We start from the raw sequence: 24,559 nt of genomic DNA, 5'->3' as shown, positions 1-24,559 counted from the left end.
TCTCCCAGTAAGGGGTGGCAAATATATACTTGCGAATACGAATCGAATCCAAATATGGAACGCAGGCGCGTATGTTTACAGCAGAAATATTTATTACGGTATAATTAGGTATGCCTGTATACTGACTAGGGCAAAAAAAGAAAAACTATCCGGGTCAAAGCATCGGTTTCAAACACATCAGTAATTGTTATTAAAAAAAACTCGAATATCCTCTCTACAACTTTAGAGTGTGGTTGCGGACAAGCTTTTCAACAAAAAGTGAATGCTCGTCTTTTGGGTTAAAAAAAAATGGATGCCAAAGAAAAAAAAAGGCAAACATTCGTAAAAGCAGAAAAAAAAATGCTGTCGAAGGACTTTGTGTGCCATAGGCACATGTTTCACTCTGTTGTTCTTGCAATCATTGTCTACAGGTGCCTTACCCGATGATTGGAAAGTGGGAAAAGTTGTTCCAGTATTCAAAGCAAGTAACAAAGACTCCCCCTTAAACTACCGCCCCATTTCATTCACTAGTGTTCCTAGCAAAATCATGGAACATTTCATATACTGGCATATCACGAGCTTTTTAGACTTGGTAAACTTCTTTCATCCTCCTCAACATGGTTTTCCTAAAGGGCTTTCATGTTAAACGCAACTAGCTATCTTCCTTAATGATCTGCACGCTAATCTTGATAACGTTCAAACCGATGCCATCTTTTTAGACTACTCTAAAGCTTTCGACACAGTGCCTCGTAACCGCTTGCTAATTAGATTATCCAGATTGAACTTGGATCCTCACGTAGTATAATGGATAAAATAATTCCTTACTAATCGTTCCCAGTTCGTCCTTGTCAATAACTTCTTCTCCGAACGCCTCCCTGTCATTTCAGGTGTCCCTCAAGGCTCAGCGTTAGGACCGCTTCTTTTTCTAATATACATTAACGATCTTCCGCTGCATGTATCTTGTCCTATTCGCAAGTTCGCTGACGACTGTGTGTTTTATCGTACTGTGACTAACATCTCTGGCCAAGCATCTCTCCAGAATGACCTTAATAACGTGCAGGACTGGTGCAACCATTGGCGAATGGCCTTGAACCCTAACAAGTGCAAATTTATTTCGTTTTCCCGCCGTCGTAATCCTGTCTCTCTACTTACACAATTGCGAACGTCCCAGTGGAATCAGTTCTAGCCTATAAGTACTTAGGCGTAACCCTGTCCCACGATCTTTCCTGGAATGCGCATGCGACTAACATAATTTCTTCAGCGAACAAGATCCTAGGGTTCATGAGGCGTCACCTTCGTCATGCTCCACAGCACGTCAAACTACTCGCATACAAATCATTTGTCAGACAACTGGAATCTGGAACCCTCATGAAACATATATCATCAATGCATTGAAGTCGATTCAGAATCGTGCGATTAGATTCACCTGTTCTTCATATTTATGTAACATCAGCATTTCACTCTTAAAGGCAGAATCTATAGCTTGACATCTTTTGCTTTTCGTTTCGTTTTGCTTTATCAAAAAATTTTTTTTTACAACTCGCTATGCCGCCCACCTTGCGTCACGCCGACATCTTCACGCATGTCACATGCAGCAGCGCACCAGCGATCAACTTCAAGTTTCTCGTCCTCGAGCTGTCACTTTTCGAGCTCCATTTTTTTCCTCGACCTGCCAAAGATTGGAACGATCTCACATGTCATTCACGATTTCTAGATACTGTTCAAACTTGTATTTCAGTGTAACACTTGCCTTTTCTTGTGTCCACATGTTAACCGCCCCTTATGTAATACCCCGAATAGGGTCTTTAAGGTAATAAAATGGAAATGAAATTAAATATGAAATAGCCTATTGCGATGAAAACGGTGCAGGTTGTATCTTAAAAAGATAAAACTGATAAGGTAAACTGAAGACACGTTACAAGCCAAAGTCAGATTTTGTCGTGTAGACCGAGAACACTGCCCACTTTGTTGTTTGTGGTTTTGTCGGTGCCTGACTTGCAATAATTCGCGATTTAGAAGGCGAAGAACAGTAACCAGACTTATTCGGTTGTTGCGAAACATTTGGTTCTTTGCGAATATTCGAAAATACCGAATTGTTACTTTTCGAGCACGATTACTTAGTGTATTCGAAACTCTGAGTATTAGCCCACCCCTATTTTAAGGCAGTGCTGTTTAGCGTATGGCCATTGATACGACCGGTGGAGGTGGGCCTTCACCGCAAGAGTCGGGAAACGACGGCAGTCATCGCGATGGTGAAAAGAATGTATTCACTTCATTGGCACATGGTAGCGATTATATCCGAGTCTCGAGCGGTTCTGATTAGCACGGGGGCCAGGACGGCCTTATATAACCCCTCGCGGTGTTGTGGTCGTCGATGTCTTCTTGAAAAACTGGGCGAACTTGTGGAAGTGTCAGTGCCTTTGTCAGGTTTTGAAGTCGACGAGCTCTTCTCCTTCGTGTCTTCTCCTTTTCGTCCTTCCCTTTGTGTCTGCTCAGGGCCTAAAGAGGTGACGCTTTTTCGAGGGAGAGGAGAACCGGAGAATCGGATAATTGTGTCGCCATGGGAACGCCCGCTGGAATCTTTCCCACGCTTGACAGGTCGAAGTCCAGGCTTATCCTAACAGCCTTTTCTGGGACGACGCAAATCATCTCGTCATGAGAACTCACGCCTGAATGTTTCTCACACTTGACAGGTCGGTCATAACACCATTAAATATATTAATGATCCCGCGAATTATGTCTATCTTTGCTTTGAATCTTTCAGAAAAAAGGTCGGATTCGCCCGAAAGCGGGAGGATTGATTGCCATAGCAAGTTAGTGGACAGCTATAGACCTTTTCATCGGGCGAGGAGGATAGGGCGCGCGGAGAGCCTTTCCTCCTCTCTGGCTTGGGCGATCCGGCGCGGCGCTGCTTGAAAGTATTGCTGCCGCGTGCTGTGGAACGATTTCGAGATGTTTTAAATCGTACTTTGTGAAATTTACGCCATGTCCTTTCGTATACAAGGTCGTCAGGGAAGCCTTTCGGTGTATCGGTAACTACAGGCGGAAATATGTCTTGGGGGCGCAAAATTTGACGCGCATAATCAGCCGCGGTGTACGCGCATTATCAGTCGCGGTGTGTGTACGTGTTGTGAACAATTTTGCTTATATCCGTTTTAACTCAACAAAGAAAACCGGTGTCTTTGTATTACCAGCATTAAATGATAAATCAGCTCACTGTCAGATCGCTTCGCGTAGGGAGTTAAACAAAGCATAAGAGCGCATGCTCATGCACGGCCAACCCAAGGCAACCACGATACATATAAGCGGCAGGCGCTATCAAATATTTGATGCACCGGCATCGTTTTCGCGCATCTCAAGTCTAGTAGGCTTGAAATTACTATATGTCTACGCTAGCCTTCCTGCATGAGGCCGATGGCGCTGCTCAACACAGCGATCACTACGGTTGGTGAACCAGCACGATACAAATGTAAGCTGTGCGCTTCGGCATTCGCTCCGGCATTGCCTTTTTGGCCTGTATACAGCCATAACATATGAGAGGGATCGCGTAAAAAGAATGCGATGGCTATTTTTGAGGACAAAATTTCCGTAATACGTGTGAGTGCATCGTAGAGAACGGAACGAACACAACCGAAAAAAAAAAAAAATTCGGTTATCATCCTTTTTCTCGAAAAAGCAAGAGAAAACGGGTTAAGGCCGCAATACGACCTCACATAGTCACGCCGCACAACGTTTACAGATCTATAAACGCTGATGCCGTATGCTTGGACCATGTGGTATATAGAACAGATATCTGTAATCCAGCACCTACCACTCCTTAGGGCGCTCGCGCAGTTCGTAAACAGTCCCTTTTCAGGACAAGCTTAATTCAGACTGTAAGGTATGTTGCTATTACTTGCCAAAACTATTTTATTCACGGGCGGAAACCTCATCCATCGAACCAAGTAGTCACGCAATGTAACCTGCAGCGAACAGTTTGAACGCTTGTCAAAGCATAACATCACAGCTCCTATCGTAGCAGAACGGTACCCGCGCTGTTACGATCGTCGCGTATGTTTCATGGCTCCTAAACCGCAGCTTAGAAATAAAGGGTGATACTACAATAAGGTCACATTAGTGAATGGAACATTCAGCTGATCTCCGAAACACAGTTGATCTCCGAGGCTGATTGTAGGCTCAAATATGCGCGCACACATCGCGCTGCGCGTTCCGTCCACCTCAACGCCAGCAGAAACTCCGTCCATGACTCCTTAAATCACTCTAGCACGTCTCGCAGAACCGTTTACCCCGTAGAAGACGCACGTCATACTAAACAGACCGCACGACCGCGAAAACAAATGCCAGAACCTACCGCCGAGCGTATACCTGCCATGCAAAGCACCTTTCACCCAAGCCAGGTGGCGCTGCTCATAGGCGGCGCCACTGCGTTCACAATATGGCGGCGCCTATGAAAAAACGGTGTATACGAAGAAAGGATAGCAGTTTTATCGGCCGTGTAAACTTGTAAACATAGTAGTACTAACTACATTAAAAAACATGGTGTCACGCGCGCACAAGCAAACATGTACACATCTCGCTCGATGACCGCGGACAGTCGCTGTCAAAACGCTGGAGTTGGGAAGCGCGGCAGCAGCAGCGAGCGAATTGACCTTCGTGCTGCGTCTCGCATCAACGCGAGCGAAGCTGCGAAAACACAGCGTGCGGGCAGACTCTGTCCCCGTCGCAGATGGCTTTCAATATACAGCGGCCCGGAGTAAACCCCCCCCCCCCCCTCATGCTTACCCTGCCCCCGGAGCCTTGCGCGCGACGGAAGACGGCGCGCTTCCTGCCTGTTATCTTTGCTTGCGTGCGCGATATTGAGCCGCGATCGCTGGCTCACCCTTGCACGCGTTCACTCGCACATAGAGCATACGGCGCTCGGCGACGATTTTATCGCCCTTGGACTTCATACGGAACCTCGCGGCAGAAATGCGCCTGGAGTGTGCATATAGCTGCTATCGCAATAAAAAAGTGTTATCTTAGTCTGATAGAATATTGAATGTGTGTGGCGTTTTGCGATAGTTGAATATTATATATTTAGGTTCTCAGCTTTGTTGGGTAGATTGTTGGGCCCGTTCTGGAAGAAATGGCGGTGCTTTGTTTTAGTTCCGTCGCGTTCCAAGTGACGTTACTATTTCCCATCATGCGCGTGCGTGATTGTTGGGCATTAATTTCGCCTTCCGTGTCCGCCATGTATAGAGCGACAGCATGCACGCTGTCCCGGCGTCAAAGGGAGCCAGGCTGACGCGCCGGCCTTTCATGGCTGTCGCGGCTTTAACGCGGATGTCCGGTGGGACCAACGCGCGCGGGTCAGACGCGACCTTGGCAACAAAGGGGCGCGCGAGTCCGGCCATTGTGGATGCCCCAACAGTTGAACCGTTCAACCACGGGCTGCCGCTGTAAACCGGCTCCTTTTCTCGAACGGACACGTCCCGCGGCAAATGACCAGCTCGTGAGCGGGACTCCGAGCAGTCAACGATGTCTTGCCTACAGCCTAGTGGAAGCTGTCCGATAACTCGTCGCAGCGCGTAGCGAGCACGCGCTTATTGCGACTCCACCTGCTAGGACGTGCGCACAAGCTCCGTTAGGCGATCGCTGGTCGGCACATTTGCCACACTGCATGGAAAGTTGTGTCCGTATAAATTGGTACGAGCTGAACCGAAACAATTACGCGGAAATCTGCGAACTTGTTAGAGCTTAGCGAAGAGACCCGTGTAAATCGGTAAGATGAAAGCAGACGGCATGGATAGAAAAAAAAATCATTACATGCTTTACGGTGGTTTCAGTGCTTCACGCATTGCGAAGAATTTTACCTCAAATGCGCGGTTCCTACTTGACGTATACAACTATAGCGGTAATATCGAAAGAAAAAAGGTTACCAACGCGAGCGCGTTCACAACACCCCTTTTCTTCCTCGTCGGTGTTAGCGATATAACAGTATACCTCAAGTCGGAACATCCACCAATGAGCCCAAGTTTCCGCTCTTTCCAAAAAATCCCCACGGGTCTTTCGTCGAAGCATTGTGCTGGAATATGGCGGATAGTATATTTTCAGTTCATAGTTGGAGTATACATCCATTGCAAACTCGAATGCTGTATACACGGTCGATTTCGTCTGCTGTTTGGGCAGACGACACTTTTGACGGAGACTATTTATTTTTGTCGGCCTTTAGTACTAACGTAGGCGATCGGAATATAAATGAGGTGGTGTCGTACAGTGTAGACGAATCCGAAGAGTGACGTTGCACGTGCTTCCCAACTCTGTCGGTGCAACGCGGTGTTGCAGCAATACATTCTGTCGGCTCTCTTGTCGGGTCACTTCATTACGCGGTTAGCAACTAATTGCCCGTCGCCTAACCCGAAGCACCAGGAGGAGACACCGTGGTGTCTGCAGCTGAACCGGCCTCGCCGACCCGGCGTCAAGTTCAAACGGTGCATTTTCGAATGAAGCCACGCCGAAGAAGCACGCGTGCCAGCGGCCCCTCGTCGGTGCCGCGAAGAACGGCCGCTGCGAATTGCTTTGCGTGCGTGCTCCGTCCTCTCGGCGCGTGCCTGTGGCAGACTGGCAGCCCCCGCGGCCACTTTTCGGTGGCGCTGAGCGCTTGCAGCACAATTGGATAGGTGCTAAACTATTCCCCGTGCTCGCCAATAGTTTGCAACTCCATTCACTGAGTGCAGCTCGGTGCCTATAATGCCGCTTGTATAGTTGCTGGAGCATGGTATGCGTGCATTGCGCAATTATATTGCGTTCTGTATTTTTTTTCTATCGTGTCGCAGCATCAAATGTGTGTCCCTTCTTAATTTTTGTTGCCTTCTTCAGTTTCAGGAATGCGCTGTGATAACTAGAGACAACTGATGGTCAAATGGCGGTATACTGTGTCGGCGAATAAGATGACCACCGGTTCGTCTTAGCGTTTTACTGAGAAGGTGACAAAAATAACGCGGGCATCCGGGCTCTATCATTTGGTGTTAGGGGTCGGCTTTCGAGTCCGGTGCTCGATGAGCAGGAATTTCACAACTATACTTGCCCGATGGGAGCTTTCTGGCACGCTGTTCGACATTCCACAGATGTCTTTATGTGACGTCATGGCAGTTGCGCTCTCCTTCGCATTTTTGCAGATAAGAGCGCAGGAAGGTTTGCAGACATGTGATGGAGGCAGCTGACGCCAGCCACTGCTGCCGGGAGAGGCCTGCACAAACGATGCTGGCGGCGACGTCTCTATTCCGACCATCTCGTTTGACTGCCGGATGCTGTTTTGGCTACTAACCACCCTTCACAATTATTCTCGTGCGTTTGGTGCCTCGCCTCTACAACGTGCTCTCGTTTCCAAACAAAGTGACTCAGTGCCAACGTATCTTAATTTGTGCTCATTCCCGATCACGTTGTTGGACGCTCGGTCCTATAACCCCGGGACCATTGACCATGGCGGTCTCTCTCCCTGTGCAGACCGAACGTGTGCAACTTCCGACAGGAGGTGGACGACTCCAAGGACAGTAATGCCACGGTTCCGTTCGCCTTCAACTTCCAATCCAAGCAGTGCCAGGACACCGAGGACGCCTTCATCTGCACCACCAAGTGAGTGTTCCCGCCTCAGGAGATGTTAGCAAACTCATTTCTTCGCACGAATTTCGTGTTTGTTTTGAGTGCTCCGCTGTATACGGCGAGTAGCTATTTGAAATGACGCGCGTTCAGCGATGCTATATATATCGCAGCTGTTTTCTTTCTGTACAACTGAGCCGTGGCACGTGGCTTCAGTAAGTATTTTGTATTCTGCGCGATTACTCGAAAACGTTGGCTGCGATGCCGACACAATTTAGCGAAGAACAAAGTGCGTCCTCTGTACTGTGAGCGACGTTGTCTACACGTTCAGTTTATTGCTGGCAGATTGAAATGAAACATGCGTCCGTACAAAACAAAGTCGTCCCGATGCGTACTGTCCTTGCCGCTGGTACGAAAAGTAAACCAGCAAGGCGCTGCTTCACTGTTCCTCCCCATATGCGCCCACGCAATGCGTCGTAGTTTTGAGCTCTGCTTAGTGGTTCTCAGACCGATAGGCGGGTTGACTTTGTGCTCTCCATTGGCCATACCGTACGTGCCACTGCGAGCTCGTCCACGTGTTTGACCGCTGCGCGGTGGCGTCGTCGAAACTGTTCGCGAAAAGGCGCTCCACTGCACTCGATGAGTATACGTGCAGCGACGTACCTTTTCTTTCTCTTCTAACTAGGACCTCAACCGTAACGCACGCAGGTGCTTCCTTCTTGGGTGTCTTGCTTCGCGAAGGCTCCCAGGATGGTCCGCCCTCCGAGACATTCAGGCTGCGAGCTCCGCATGAGAGCCACACTTTTAGACACATTGCGTATGCGCATATTTTTCATGGCAACGTGCGGCGCGAGATCTCTCGATGCACGCGTGCATATTGAACTGCACGAGCAGGCAAGACGTTGCGCCACCGTCATACAAGCGCATATATCCAATGCCGCCTGGGAGATCCCAGAGAAAATTGTACGCTGCAGTTATCGAACGTCGTCGGTAGCTATAGCGGAGCTCAGCGAACGTGTGCTCGCGACAAGTGCGCTGCCTGCGATATGCAAGACACACCGTGCTCATATACGGCCAACGTCGTCGAGTGGAAGTCGTGCCGAAAGAAAACACTGGAACAAGTTATCCGACTTTACCCGAGCAAGACATTTGGTCGCCATATCAAAGTCCCAAACGCGGCAACAATTTCTGTTGATCTGCGTTTATTAACACAGCCTGTATCGTAACCTAAGATGTGCCACGGGTGGGCGCGACCTGGCGTGCTTGGCCGGCAACTGTTCTGACTGAGCACGGCCCGAGCGTCGGTGCAATCGACGACAGAAAAGTTGAACAGTCGCAGCTCAGATGCGCGTTCGGGCGAGTCCTTGCGGATACCTGGGGCGCATCAGTCGAGGACTCTTTTCGCGCGTCGATGCCCGAACACACCTGACTGTCGCCGAGGCGCAATAAACGTGCCCAGGTTTTCGGCTAGTCGGGTACAACTTTAGAAAAAAAGGAGAGGGCCCGCCCAGATGACCGAAGCGCGACAGCCCATTGCCTTCGCGGCTAAAATAGTCCCGCTCAAAAAACCGTGCTTCTAAAACGCGTAATACTCGGTATAACTAAATACTTTTGTATTTTGATGGCTGGTTTTGTAGATCTCTCGTGATTGGAATGCAACAGCACATGCCGGATCGCGAAAAAAATAAAAATAAAAGGAACAACCGTGCATTCTACAATGCACGCTGCGCGTTGTCTGACTTTTTAGCTTCATTGCAAGGGACAAAAAACGAGGAGTTCTGCACGGCTTTTGCGCTGGTTTGCATGTACACGGCACATTTAATACTCGTTTCCCGAGCTTAAAATGAGTCAGTTGCTATTTAACAAGTACTTAAAAAAAACTATGCATTTATCGAAAGCCTTGCAAACCTGCTGGGGCGAGATGACGATCGAGGCAGGAAAGTTAAAAAAGAATGCTTCATTCATCGTTTTGAATAAATACTCTTGGTTTTAAATAGTATAAGAGTTATATCTTTTTGGTTTTGTGCTTTCACACTTATATTCAAGAATCTGAGTTTTTTTTTTTTTTTTTTGCAAGACTGCAGTCTTGCCAGGTCCCGTAGCGTCAGCGATGCTCGCTGCCATCCTTCGTCGCCGGATCACGGCTCAGAATAAACGCACGCGGCACGAGTGGTTCATCGTAAGAGCGCAATAATATCCAGGCATGGTAGACCACCGCAAACGGTTTGCGAGTTCACTCTGGCGAGGGGCAGACTCACAAGACTGGCGCAGCTCGGCCCAGTTCGAAGCCATCTTCGCCATCGGCGGGGTCACCGGCCGGTCCGGCTCGTGACACCAGAGTGCGCGCCCATTGGTGGAGGCTCGCGTGCATCCGCCTCGGAGGAGTAAATGCCGCGACCTATGGCCCCTACCCGACCATAGTGCGCGTAACGATCATGTCCCGCCTTGATGAAGCCAGAGTGTTGCGAGTTGAATGCGTTTTCAAAATTTGCACGACACGTTGTCCGTGAACGCATCTGGCGAATTCTGGAAGCCCTCGTGGGGCTTCCGGACTGCCATGCGGACGGCGTTCGGGAAGACTCGCCGCTCGTGACTGCATTCTGGCGGCAGCGCAGCGCGTGGTGGAGGGGACGATTTCCGCGCCGATGTTTTTCAGACTTCACCTCGGTTCGATCGCAGACAATCGCTGCTTGGTGCTCGACGGTGATCGCTCCAATCGACTTTGCAAACTGCAAGGAGACACGTTCCGATATCTTCCGTTAACGCGCAGGGAGGACTAATGTCAATTGGAAACCTGTAGATGCCCGCCGAAGGTGATCAAGTGCCGTTTTTTGTAGTGCTGAAATCGAGAAAGTGCGCGACGCATTTACTTCGAGCCTCAAGAGAGCTGGCAAATATTATTTATGAAGGAAAATTTGCAGTCAGCGAACTAGTCCTGCAGCAATCTTTGTTAAAATATAAATTAAATGTTCCATTATATTGAACCGCCACGTTATATGTCGTTCACTTCATGTCAGCCACTTTACGCAGACACGGTGTCGTCATCAAAGAAAGATCTTTGGCAACTCTGTTGTGGCGAATATTCCGTACGAAGACTCTTTTTTTCTTAGCACTCGAAGCGTTCTGCAAACCTCCCTGCCAGAAACACTTTCTCCTAAGCGCTTGTTAGTTCTGCAGCCCGAAGAGGCCTAATGAGCATGCTCATCAATATGCAATCGCCGACTGAAACGAGATCCAGGAAAACTCGCTCTTCGACCGGAAAACAAGTGCTGTCATCCGTTAGACAAGGGCATGCCAGCTTTGGCAGTTACCTGTGGAGCGTACAAGACTTGACACGACGGCCGCACTTGGGTACTTGCCGAAAGCACAGCTTAAAACGCTAGGCCAAACATCAGAAGCAAACGCACAAAAAGACAAATGCAGATCCCACGCACTGTGGGAATTGATGTAAGGGAAGCTTTCCGTGCTGTATGCTTTGATTGATGATAATTAGCCGTGATGTTGACGGCTAACGGCTAACACGAGAGTGGTGAGTTGATGTTAAACGTTACGTTACGTGCACCACTGCTGTTTGTCTGCATAGTACACAGAACACTCGGAGAGAGGTGTTGCTTGAGGCGTTGCTGTGCGCCATATTTCATAATCTCTGAGAGGGTTGAGCATTGTCGTTGACTCGCATGGCACATCGCATTGTGGCAGAAGTAATAAACTTGAATTGGATTATGGGGCTGTACGTGCCAAAACCACACTCGGATTATGAGTGATTATTATGCCAGCCTACGCATACCATCGACACGCTCCTTCCATACCGTTCTGACGCCTCCGAGTGTCTACCTGTGTCCGACATCGCCCGACAGGCCGAAGAATGCCGCCAGCTAGCGCGCTCCTTTACGACCGAGCAACAGCAGCGCCAGAAAGAAAACCGCACCGACACGCTTCCGAACACCACCTACGCTCCAGGCGTTCTTGTGTGGTTGTCTGTGCCTTTCCAGGCTCCGGGGCTTTCCTCGAAACTCGTCCCGAAATTCGAAGGGCCTTACCGAGTCTTGGAGCAAACATCTCCGGTGAATTTTCTAGTTGAGCCACTGTCACCACCTGAAGACTTGCGCCGGCGTGGACGTGACATTGTCCACGTCTCGCGTCTGAAGCCCTACCACGACCCTCTGCCTCCCGATTCTTAAGGCGCCAGGATGGCTCTTTTTGTCCGGGGGGGAGATTGTGAAGAAGAAGACGCGCCGCGCGGCACAGACACATCGCCAACGCGCGGCTCGGCTCCGCTCGCGCTGTTGATTTCTGTCGCCTTTTTTGGACAGTGCTTCGGGCTGTCTCGCCGTTCCCGGTCGCTGCGCTTTTGCCTTACGAGCCGCCAATAAACCTCTTCTCACACGCCGTAGTGGCGGACTCCGGATTAATTTTGACACCGTGATGTTCTTCAACGTGCCCCAAAATCTAAGTGCACGTGCGTTTTCTATTATGCCCCCTTCGAAATGCGGCTGCCGCTGTCGGGATCAAATCGGCGACCTCTAGCAAAGCCATATATATCCGCAAAGTTATCGTGGCGGACACAGAGGTGTTGATTTGACGGTCGACCGCTTCCGTGGTGTCGCCTGGACCCTGCGGTGCGCTTTAATTAATGCGCTCTGCTTCTGCACGCCCTGTGTAAGTTGTCCGCTTGACATATTTGTATGGTGTTTATTTTTCAGATATAGCAGCAACGTACTCTACCGTACCTTGAACTTAGGCTTGTGCAGTTTGCCCGCAACCGCTGTCGTATAGTAGTAGGGTTTAGAAGCGTACACTGTTGGGCCAGTTGGTGCACCACGCAGTGTCGTTGAGCGTAAATACGGGCGGGAAGAAACACAGTGGACGGGACAGACGCTCACTCACTACTGCGCAGTTTTAGGAAAGTTTCTCCATGGAGCGGAGGGCTGCACACGCGCAGCGAGAAGGCAGAGCTCGTGCAAAAATTGTGAAAAATGCTAATACCCGATTTCTTTATCCGTCAAAGCAACTGACGGGACGCACGTGGCAGATGGTGCGTATATCTGGCCAGCCTCAATAATTTCTCTCGCCAGTCTGTCATCGCATTTCTAAACAGCGGAGCGATATGCACTCCACTTTTCAGAAATTTTCAATTCGATCGGCGATGAATGAGCTCGCCGGACACGCTGTTTCGTGGCGAGGCACGTTTCAGGTGGCGTCAGCACTTTTTTGAGCGGCGGCTCTCTTGCTTATTGCTTCGCCGCATACATCACTGAAAAGCTTAGTTCTTGAAGATTCTAAATATATATGTTACATACTAATGAATATGTGAACTTAAAAAAATAATTTCCCATTAAGAAGCTAAAGATGCACGGTTTTTACAAACGTGGGTTTCGGTTACGACCATAATATGAAAAACATATCCCACTTACAGCATTTTCACTTGCGCTGTAAGTTTAGTATATACTTATTTGTTTCCTAGACGTAGCTCAAGAATGTTAGATTTCTTACTTTCTTGCTCTTCTACATTCGAAAATAGCCCAATATTGCAACTTGCGTTGTGAACAGCCGGCAAGCTTCTTGCGAAACGAAGCTGAAATTTGGAGACGGCATAGCTCGAAAAATTCCGCTGAAGATGCAATTCTTGCCCCGTGCGGTAACAAACGGCTCTTCTGTGCCCGGGGAAGTAATTTACACCATTGTTCATTTTATACGCCGTATCTGTGGGCGTGCATTGCCTTCTACGTGTGTCGTACGCACGACGGGCGTGCCATTTCTCTGCGACTACTTTTCCGGCTCCAGTGCAGGTTGACGAAAGACGCCGCAACCACGTACACAAACGCGTTGCCACGAGCTCACCGGGGAGAAAAAAAAAACGGTACATACTTGTTCCCGGCGAATTTAAGTGCGTCTATAACCAGGTGGCGGCTTCCACAAGCGAAGTTTCAGTATATGGCTACACTCTTCGGCAAAATTACACCCTTTGGGCCGTATCTTGCCACACAATAATCGTCATCAGTCTCGTCCGCATTTCCTTTCTTTAACGCTGCGAGCCCGGTATGCATACTTTCAAGTCACGAACGGCATGCGCGCTATCAGCGCGACAGAGCATTCTGGACAGGAACGTAGCGAACACAGCGTTTTCAAGAAAGGAAACGCAAGTAAGACAGATGACGATTATCATTGTGTGGCAAATATACACCCCAAGGGATGTACATTTGTTCAAGAGTGTAGGAGCCGCAGTGGTGTGTTGAATTGTGCCTGTTGGTACATATCGGAAATTGACGGCCACACCGTTAAAGACAGGACGATGACGAACATGGCGATGGCCAACAGCTAATATTTTTCTTTTCGTGTCGACGTCAAAATATACTGCAAGTACAATCAGTAAAAGGAAAAACAATTATGGACATGCGACGACATGTCCTTGATTGTTCGTGTCAACGAAGGCACACTGACACAGCTTTCACCGCCTTATATGGACGGCATGAGAGAGAGATGAACGTTTATTTATGAACTAGCCATAGAGAGAGAGATTTGTCATTGCCCTCCGTTAGGCGGCTTCCTCATTCCAGGAATCCGTGGTCTCTCACTGCCACCCTGGCCCGGTCCACCAACTCCAGTATAAGGCCCACCAAATATAAGTGAAAAAATATAAAACCATGATATGATTATCAGGCATACCGTAGTGGGATTTTGGCCACCTGGGGTTATTTAACGTGCACCCAATGCGCGGGCGTTGTCTGCACTTCTTCGCCCCATCGAAGTGCGGCCGCCGTGGCAGGGACTTGATCCCACGACCTTTGTGTATAGCAGCGCAACGCCAAAGCCAACTACGCCACGACGGCGGGTAGTGTAAGTATGTAACAGTGTAATGCCGGTGTCACACGTACACTTCTGATCGCGATTGGGGCCGATCCGGATTGAGATTGATCGAGATCGAGTGTTGCTACACAGTCATTTGCCATCGCGATCTTGCAAGATCCGGACAGTCGCGATCGGTGGATCGCACTCAGTGACCGCGATCGCAGGCTGCCGTCTGCGCCCTCTAGCGCGGTATCCTGAAAACGCTAAAAAAACAAAGTGATGGCAGCAGAATGAAAAAACGTTGAAGAATAAATTTCGTCAACGCCCCATTCCCGTCATGTGCTAGTACAGCAGTCTCAAATGTGCTAGTACACGTAAAGGCCTTTCAGTAATACGTATGTGGAGTTGTTTCCGATCTCTGCTGGCTGGCCATGAGTGGCGCACACACACAGTGCAGGTGTATAGCTTTTTGAATCGTATACACAGCTATGCCTTGTCGCACGTGTGGCCTTTCGTGGGAGAGTGCAGAACATGTTCTATGGTGCTGTTTTACGATTGAACAGCAACGATGTTGAAGGCAACGTTGACGACCCTCGATAATCGTCTTTTGAACGCAGAAAAGTTGCTTGGGCCATGGGATATCTCATAATTACAGCGTTTGGCTTTTAAAGCTTTAATAACCTTCCGTTTACTGAAACTGACATTGTGTCAATGTATTAACGCTTTTATATGTCCTTGTGCGTTATTGTTCTGTCGCAGCATACTATGTAGGTTACACATTGATTTTCGTTCTGTTTTTTTGTATATTGACTGTTGTTTAGGCATGTTTACGCAATGTACTTTATTGCCGGGTTGTTTGTGCGTTCATATCACCTCATGTTATCATCCTTTGCTCGTTGAAGAATGTGTTGTTTGCGGAGAAGCCTGTGACGCGACATTTCCCATGTCATCGCAATAAATCACTCGCAGTTGTTCACTTAAGCTGAGTGCCTTTTTTTCTTTTTTCCCTGCAGGATTCGAACGATGAACGAGAGCAAGACAATCACGGACAAATACGTTTGCTGCCACGGGTTCGCTCGGGGCCGCAATGGACGCGCTGGCTGCATCCAAGGTGCGCGCTGTCCGTTTCCACGAATCTTGCGACGCCGCTGTTCTCGGCACGGAGGGAGCAACGCGACTGAACCTGGTGGCCCAGCACGTGACCGCACGTCAAAGTGCGCGGTTGGCTCCCGCCCCGCACGCAGATGATCAACGGCAGGGCAGCTGAATAAGCGCGCACCGAATAAAACTACTGGCATAGCTACCGGGAGCCAAACGTCTCAGAAAATCTCTATTCTTGCTTCGTGATCATGATGCAAGAGGTCACGTGTTGGGCCACCACTGAATAAGTGTATGGGCTTCACGGAGCGTTCGCTAGCGTAGGCTGGCTGCGTGACGTCTATGTGCGTGACGTAATGCTCTCTCCTAACTTTTTCCTTCCTCCATGGTTATCGGTGTCACCACCAAGACGTACACGAAACTGCGCGGTCGAGGCCCTGGATGCATCTTTTTGATCGTCCACTATCTCCTCTGTAGCCGGTTTTCGCTTGTGAAAAGCTGAGTAATTCACAACCAACCTTGTCAAAGATGCACAATGTATTGTACCACGAAAAGACACTGAACACCGGAAATAAAGCCGCAGAAATGCTTTTGATTAATGTAGCCTATAGTGGTAGTACGAGCAGAAACGTTTAGTGCAGCTGACGAATACATCATAGTGGTGATGCATACGTGTTATGACGTTGCAACTTTTTTGCCGCAGTGAATCTCAAGGACCTGGTGACGACAATGAAGGACCTCGGCGCCTCGAAGTTTGTTGACCTTGTCGAGGAGTCTAAGATGACCGATGAGCTGAACAAGGCCAACATCACTGTATTCGTGCCCACCAACATCGCTGTCAAGGACTTCGAACACACTGTGAGTGCTTCGACTAGAGCGATCTGACGTAGGGATAAAGTCCCACCGCCGAATATGCAGAAAGCGTGCGTGTCGTCAATGCACTCTGACCGCCGCGACAACAGAAGGGAGACTGTTGCCCTAAAGGGGTCATGACTACAACTTGCCCTTTCTTACGCTTACCGATGCAGAAACTCTCACCTTTTACTAGAATCATTTCCACATTTTTGCACTAAATTTAATCGAGTCAAACTCGAAAGTATTAACGGATTCCGACGTACGCAGTTGTACGGCGCTCATGTATAGCTCGCTGCCCAGGGAACACATACTTCTTCGGACGTATGTTGTGGCGTCTCGTAGGAGTACCGACCACCGCGGGTTCGAACTTAGCGAGCCACAAGGCCGCGTCAGCCGTCGCCTCTAGCGCGCCGCTGCGCGTGTGGTCGTGTCGCAAGGGGCTGCCGAACGCTGCTACGCACGCAAGAGAAACAGTATTGCCCCGAGTTGACGGAGGCATCTCTGGCGGCACCCAACACTGCACAAACGCCCGGTCCCAGGGCGGCGCGGGAACCAAAGGTGTCTCACACCGAGGGCGAAAATACAGGCGGGCGCCTATCGCAGCGATAGCACAGGCTCAAGCTGGGACGCTAGGAAAAGCCCCGGCGGCTATGCTACTTGCTTTCGCGATGACCAGTGGGCCAACTCGCGAGAGCTCGGGCAATCTTTTTCGGCTCGGCGTGGTACGACTTCGCGCGAGCACTATAGGCACCCGTTCTTCGGCTCGGTGTCCGGAAAGGATCAGCACCAAGTACGCGCTCCCCGAACGGGCAAAGGCGCAAGCTCAAGCCCAGTCACAAAGGTGTCGGCGGACGAGAAGCATGCGCGTACCCAGTGCCACGGCCCGCTGCACTTGCTAGCAATCGCAGAAATGCGTCCCGGAGAAGCCGCGCTCCGCCGTGGCCAGCCGAACGCGGCGGCGCCGCGAACGCAGCCACCGCGGAGCAGTCTTGAAGCGATGGAGGGATGTTACGAGCGTCCCCTTTGGAACGGGGCGGTGGGTTGCGCCGCCAAGCTCTTGCTTACTATACTTGTTAATATACCTAGGTTAAAAAAGCATAAAATAAACGTATGAACTCCCGCAACCAAATTATCTGACCCCCTATTACGAACTTTACTTTTGTACGTCTCCGTTCTTTTGTCGTTTCCCTACTTTTTTTCCCACCAATCCTCCAATCGCCTCTTACTAATCCCTGTTGCGGACATGTTTACTTTCCCACTGCTCTCGCTGAACCCAAGGGTTTCACGGAGTCCAGTGGTGCCTAAATCGACCGGTGGGCAGACGTCTTCACATTCTAATAAAACATGCTCCATCGTTTCCCTAGCTTTACCGCAGCAAGCACATGCTTCTTCCTTCTTATATCTCGCTTTATAGGTGCGTGTTCTAAGGCATACCGATCTCGCTTAGAAAAGTAATGAGCTTCCCTTTGAGTTATCATAAATGGTTTCTTTCCTGATTTCGTTTTTTCCTCTTAATTACTCGTGTCAGGTTGATTTTCCATTGCCGCCACCCATGAGATTATTTCAGCCTCTCTGACTTTCCGCTTTACGTTCTTTGTTGCTGTGTTGTTCATCCTACAGGCCGCGTACTTGCTGGTAAGCTTCCTAGTTTTTTTCCTCCACTGCGAATCAATGTTTTTCCTGTACAGATACATCAACACTCTCCCCAGCCCATTTACTTTCTTCCATATTCTCAGTCGTTCTTCATAATCAATTTTACTGCGAGCTTCCCTCACTTCAAAACTAGTCCAGCCGATGTCACCCTGTACAACTTCATTTGTAGTCTTCCCGTGAGCGCCCAATGCGAGGAGTACCACTGGCCTTTGGTTGCTATCGAGTCCTGATTGTACCCATGATTTAAAGCGAACAACCGCATTTCCAAAAGTAAGTCCTGGAACCATTAGACCTTTCCCCATACCCCGGAGCACCTCGTACCTATTGTATACCCACAGCGCTCTGTGCTTCATTATGGCTGAATTTCTCTTCCCCTTTATTATTGTTTTTTCCTGTGTTTCCATATATCGATTGCCTTCGTTTATCCATATACCAAGGTATCTATCTTATTTCACCCCAGGTATTTCCTGGCCCTGTATTGCCACTGTCTGTTCACTGTTTTCATTGAATACCATAACACCTGATTTTCTGACACTAAATTTCATACCTAGATGCTTGCCTTCCTGCCCACAGATATCGGGATGGGGAGCAATCGCGAGTGGAGCGCCACCGCCGGCAACCGTCGCGACTGGAGGGGAGTGGCGTAGGCACGAAAGAACAGCTGAATGCCCTCGTAATGGCGTCGGCTCACGCCTCAATCACCGCAATGTTGACAATGTAAACGCGAAAGTGCATTCATATTTCGGTGCAAACTAAGTCTTGAGTGGTATAAATTAGTCTTCCACGGCTAGCGGCGTCTTTTCGTAGCCGTGGCTTGATTTTCAAGCATACGAATGCTTCTGTCGTGGCTGTATACCTTCTAAATTTTGTGGTGTCAAGACTATGCGCTCCTCTCGGGTCGTGTCTACTGCAACGCACAAATTGAGGGAAAGTCAAGATTTACAGGCGGGCGACTGCGGAAAGATTGACGGCGCTCTTCTCTTTGCAGAACGAGGTGTCCAGTCCCCACGATGGGCAGGCTGCCATTCGGGCTCACACTGTGGAAGGTGTACTGCGCACGGGAGACCTCACCGACGAAATGGTTCTGCAGACCGTCGACGGGCGATCGAGCATTCGCGTCAACGAGTTCTACAACCCGGCCAAGGTGCGCACATTGCTTATGCGTGGCTGCTGTGGATATGCGTCAATGCTTTAGCATTCTTAGAGTACTTCACGCACTTTCCGGGGTCTGTCTCTTTGTCCCTTTCTCTCTATGTGTGTAAACCGTTTTCCCGCCTACACGGGGTCATAGTGTAGTCCGTGATTAGGTAGCGCATCGCGCTGCTGTTCTGAAGCAACAGGCTCGAAAGCAGCGGCTGGACCAATTTGGGTCGCCGAGTATGTGCCGCTGAATGTGCAGCAAGCGAGGAAACAATTCTCAGCGTTCGAAGGAACCGACGCACCGCGCTTCTCGTACTCGGAGGCCGCGCGCGGACTACTCGGCAGCGCCACCAGATGGCGCAGCGTGTCCGGAAAGAAGTGCGAGAGAGGAGTCCGCGTGACGCCTTTCTCAGCGTTGGCACGCACCGGCTCGCCATGCAGTTCGGAGCCGCGAGCAGGCTTCGTGGCGGGGGCGATAGATGGCACCGTGTGCTCTTCAGGGTCAAGGAAAAGGCGCGCTAATTGGGCGAGGTGTGAAGTGGCAAAAGGTAAACATAGGCATGTAAGGAGCATTTATGAATTAGCGGCACATAGCAAGGCAATAAGACCTGGCTTGGAGTAGCTTACCTATGGACAGGCAGTGATAAGACATAAAAAAAATAATCGGCGATTACGATACTTCCTAATGCGAAATTTGATCGCAGCTCTATAACTGTTTTCATTTCGCGATATATTGAGGCTTCGCACCGGCGCTGTACTGTCTAGCCCGGTCACACAGTTGCCGCTTCCCGGCAACTGCAGCTTAACTCCAACCGTAATTTATTCGTTTGTACATGCTGCAGCCCAGTTGGGCTAAAGCCCCTCCATACAGCTTGTCGCCTTTTCATTCTCCTCATGGTGACTGCCACAGTTCTGCTAAGCACGCGCGGGCGTCTCACCATCGGCAGTCAAAGCGAAAATTCCCGCAGCGCAACTCCAGGAAGCGGAAACGCCGGAACCGGAAATTTTGAAACCGGAAATGCCGGAACCGGATTTGGTGTGAGGGGAAAAGGCGGCGCACAACAAAGGTTGTCGCTACTTAAAAAAGCGGCGGTGGCGCGTGGATGGAGGGGCGTTAAGTTGGGCTATCGCAGGAGGGGGTTTTGTGCACTGGCTAAAGGACATCAAAACATTTCTCCCGCACAAATCAACTTCTACACCGTAGGAATCGTGATTTTTTTTCTTCAAAATAAGATACGACTAATAATACACAGCATGAATCAAGTTAACTTATACGAAAATTCCTCTAAAGGCAACGACCTAGTTTCACCTGATAGTAGGTTCCATTTTTCAACTATACAAGGAAAGAAGCTATACTTAAATGTGTTAGTACGCGGTTGAAATTGTGCGAGGTTGAATTTGTGGCTATTCCTAGTAGGTTTCAATTTATCAGGAGACAGAAAGCTGTTCTTTAATCAGTAGCGTGGGGTGTTAATGAGATTATGCAACAATTTAAGGCATTCACGATCGCGCCGCTCGCACAGAGGTTGTAGAACCCAGTGCAACAAGGCGAGGTGAGGGTGAGAAGTTCCAGTCATAACGGCGGTATATGAAACGGATTGCTTTCTTTTGAACTGATTCGAGGGCGTTAATGTCACATACTTCATAAGGGTTCGAGAATGGGTCGGATGAGCGATTTACATGTTGACAATTTTGTTTCACCTGGAGCTTTTCGCAATGCTCGATTTAGATATCCTATTTTCTTTAGTGCTTTATTGCATGTGTGCTCAATATGCCTTGACCTCGACATGTTAGGCGTGGAGCTGAGGCCAACGTTCTTGTATTCGGACGCCCATTCAAGGGAAGAGCCATTAAACGAGTAATTAAACAAAGAAATGGAAATGCGCTTACTGAAAGACAAAATGACTGTTCTTACAAAGTTTATATTCATTTGCGATTTGTCGCACCACCTGCAAAATAATGCAAATTATTGTTAAGTGAAAGGTGGTCAACATTCGTGTTACGTTATACAGCACACAATCAATCGTCTGCACAAAGGGGGATTTTTGCGGATACATGGTTCGGAAAATAATTTCTATGCAATGAGAACAAAGTGGCCCCAGCACTTCAAGCCGGGCCACTCCGGACGGCTCGTTTACTACCGACGAGTTTGGGGAACCATGCGAAACATACTGGGAACGGTTATGCAAGAAGCTAGCGATCCAGGAAGAGTTGATAAGTATATTTATGGAGAAGCTTTTGAGTATGTAACAATGCCTTGGAAAAATCTATGAAAATGTCCTGAATTTGATTTCCAGTGTCGAGGGCGTGTGAAATGTCATGCGAGAATTCTACGAGCTGAGTTATTGTACTAAACCCGCAACGAAGACTAAGCTGGGCATCACTCAAAATGTTATTATTTTCAAGAAACTCCATAATAAGCTTAAAAATTATATGTTCAAGAAGTTCACATGATTGAGACGTTAATGAAATCGGACGATAGTGTAATGGTCACTGCTTGTTGCCGGATTTATGCGTGAGAATTTTTGCCCATTTCCAAACTAAAGGAACTCTAGAGGTAGATACTTTTGAAAAATTAATCAGATACCGACTAGTCCAAGCATAATATCTAACAAGAAAAGCGTTGCTAATGCCATCAGGGCCACATGATTTTTTTTATTTGCTAAGCGCAAAATTAAATTCAGAACACCTTCAAGAGACATGGTAATATCGCCAATTGAATAATGTGAGTCATGAATGGAGGTAGGTAAGTCTGAGTTATCAGTTGTCACTACCGATTGAAACTTTTAATTAGATCTTTTAGCGTAACCCTGTAGTACAAGTCCTTTGATGAATTAATTTTCAGGCGAAGTTCCGTCTTGGCTACGTTAGTTTCGGCTACTTTAAGGTAGTCACCGTTTCGTTTTAAGCGCCTGAACCTAGTAACGCGGCGCGACAGGTGAAGTATGTCACGCGAAACCCTGGGAATATTAGGATTTTTCTTTTTTGCTTTCAGAGGGACGAAGCGCTGGATGCAGCTTGCCAGAATCTTTTCAAACGAAGCCACCGAAAAATTCACACCATTAGACTCGCTGAGGCGTTCGAAATCATCAGAACAATCACTTAGGAGATCAATGATAGGCGCGTCGTTGACGTGTGAAAAATCGGGGAAAGTAGAATAAACAAAAGGATTGTTACGAACCGGAACGGAAACAGATACAAGAACGGCCTCGTGGTCTGTAATACCATCTGTAACTTCACATTCGAAAGCATTATATAAAAGGCGGGGACTAAAAAAAACTAAATCTAAAACTGCAGCACGTCTTGTGTTCTCTTCAACAATTTGCTTTAAACCAAATTATAGTGAAAAATTTAACAGCGCTTTGCTTATTTGCACATCATAGCCAGTGAGCGATAAAGATGGCCACAAAATACTGCGGGCGTTAAAATCGCCAAGACAGATCACTCTTGAAGAAGACGAGATACGCTCGTGCATGAATGTCGTTAAAGCGAGCAGCTAAGCTATGTTCGATGACGGCAGGCGGTAGGTAACGCCGAATACTACAGAAATGCTTCCGAAAACAACCTTACACCAAACTGATTCGGCATGAGGTGGGCTGGGGAGTACCGAAAATTTAAGGTCAGATTAAGGTCAGACTGCAAAAATAATGCAACGCCACCTCCTCTTCCATCACGTCTATAAGTTTTAACAACTAAAACCTGGAGGTGTTATTTCGCAGTCATATATGTTATCATGCAACCATGTTTCTGTCACACGAGCAATATGTGGTGAATGGGCGGATATCAGTGTAAGAACATTTGGAAACTTATTAATCTTTAACGGCGAACGCTATGTGAGAAGGCGAGCTTTCTGGTTCTTCTTTTTTAACGTTCCCCCGCTCGGCAGGCGCCGCCGATGCGCAGACGTCTTTCGTCGCCCGCAGCGCGTTCACTTTTTCATCCTTCGCTGCGCTCGTTCGCTCAGCTGCGCCTAGGAGCTGCCTTCTAAAAAAAGAATTCGTTGATTGCATTAGAAGCGATATTAGTGAGTTCAAGAAACCGGGCCACGTGATATTAGGAGATATGAATGCGCACACGGAGGATTCAGACGTACATACGGATCACAATGGTTCTGTAGTGCTGGATCTGTGCGACGAAAAGAACTTCATAGTACCCTATAGTAGTTAAGAGAGAGAATAAGTGTCATGGATAGAGCCATGACACTTATTCTCAGGTCCCAGGTCGGCCTATTGTGTCCAATAACACACCTACCGAGTCACTATCTAAATTCTTAAATCACCACCTGTCAAACATATCCACCACCCTCCCATCTTTCGTTCAAGACACGCCGCACTTCCTTCGAATTATCGACGACATGAACGCCAACCAAATCATTTTCGACCGAGCTATTCTAGTGACTTTGGATGTTTCTGACCTTTACACCAACATTCCCATGACTGAAGGAATTGAAGTCGTTTCTAGATCCCTCGCAATCAATCCCCAAGCGCACGCTTCTGAAGTTTACTTATCGTTCCTTAGGTTAGTTCTTACGCTCAACTATTTCGAATTCGATTCAATACACTACCTGCAAATTTTCGGCACTAGCATGGGTCACTATCCATCAAATTTCCATTCGCTCCCACGTATGCGAACATTTTCATGGGACAGCTTGAAGCAGACCTGCTGAAATCCTACACTTTAAAACCCCACACCTATCTTCGTTACATTGATGACATATTTATAATACAGGCTTCTCTCGGAATAATACAGGAATAATACAGGACAGGCTTCTCTCGGAAGCCTGTCCTTACCGCCAACGAGTGCTTGCCTCAGCTTACACACGGGCACGTGCGCCACCTCAACGTCATACCTGCGTAGAATGCGAGACAAGGTTTCGCTTATCCCTGGAACGTAAGGTATGGCAGCACGCTTTCTTGGTCGGGGATTAGCCGGACGAGATGGATTGTACAGACGGCGTTCCACACCACTCAAAAAGGATGTGGGATAGCTGCTTGCCGAGAGATCACCTCGCACGTGGTCCAAGTCAGTGGAACGACTTTCTGCTGTGGTGCAAATGCGGTTCGTACGGTTGAGCAGTGAGGCAGCAACCGACCTTTTGTGAGCGTCTGGATGAACCGATTGAAAGTTCAGGTAGCGGCCAGTGTGTGTGTCCTTACGGTATACGCTGAACGAGAGCCGTCCATCGCGTCTGGTGACAAGTGCGTCTAAAAAAGGGAGTCTTTTGAGGGAACTGAGGGAACCCTCCCCCCGTCATACACGCGCTGCTTACGTCATGTTCTGAAGTATACATAAGCTTCCGTGAACCTTCCGTCATCCCATTGTGAACAAGGCTTCCGTAGCGAAGCCGCAACGTCTTTAGCACTTCTGTCGGTCGATGTCCTTCGTTTTATTACTTCACGTTCCTTTACTCTCAATTCGACACGCTAAGACACCTTCCCTCGTTTCCGCACCCTCCCGCCTTGCACCC

The 24,559-nt window shown here is 48.6% G+C and overlaps 1 protein-coding gene across 1 annotated transcript in view; it reads left to right on the top strand.

Moving 5' to 3' along the window:
• Positions 1–24,559, top strand: part of LOC126526930 (transforming growth factor-beta-induced protein ig-h3-like) — a 62,297-nt gene that overhangs the window by 22,767 nt on the left and 14,971 nt on the right. The window contains exons 3-6 of the mRNA XM_050174636.3: positions 7,465–7,593; positions 15,360–15,457; positions 16,148–16,302; positions 18,941–19,096. Of these exons, the coding sequence (XP_050030593.1) occupies positions 7,465–7,593; positions 15,360–15,457; positions 16,148–16,302; positions 18,941–19,096 (538 nt within the window). The remainder of the gene's footprint in view (positions 1–7,464; positions 7,594–15,359; positions 15,458–16,147; positions 16,303–18,940; positions 19,097–24,559) is intronic.

This window comes from Dermacentor andersoni, chromosome 9 (genome assembly GCF_023375885.2).
Source record: "Dermacentor andersoni chromosome 9, qqDerAnde1_hic_scaffold, whole genome shotgun sequence".
NCBI lineage: Eukaryota > Metazoa > Arthropoda > Arachnida > Ixodida > Ixodidae > Dermacentor > Dermacentor andersoni.
Note: the sequence above shows the minus strand (reverse complement) of the source record. Positions and strands in the feature narration are given on the sequence as shown.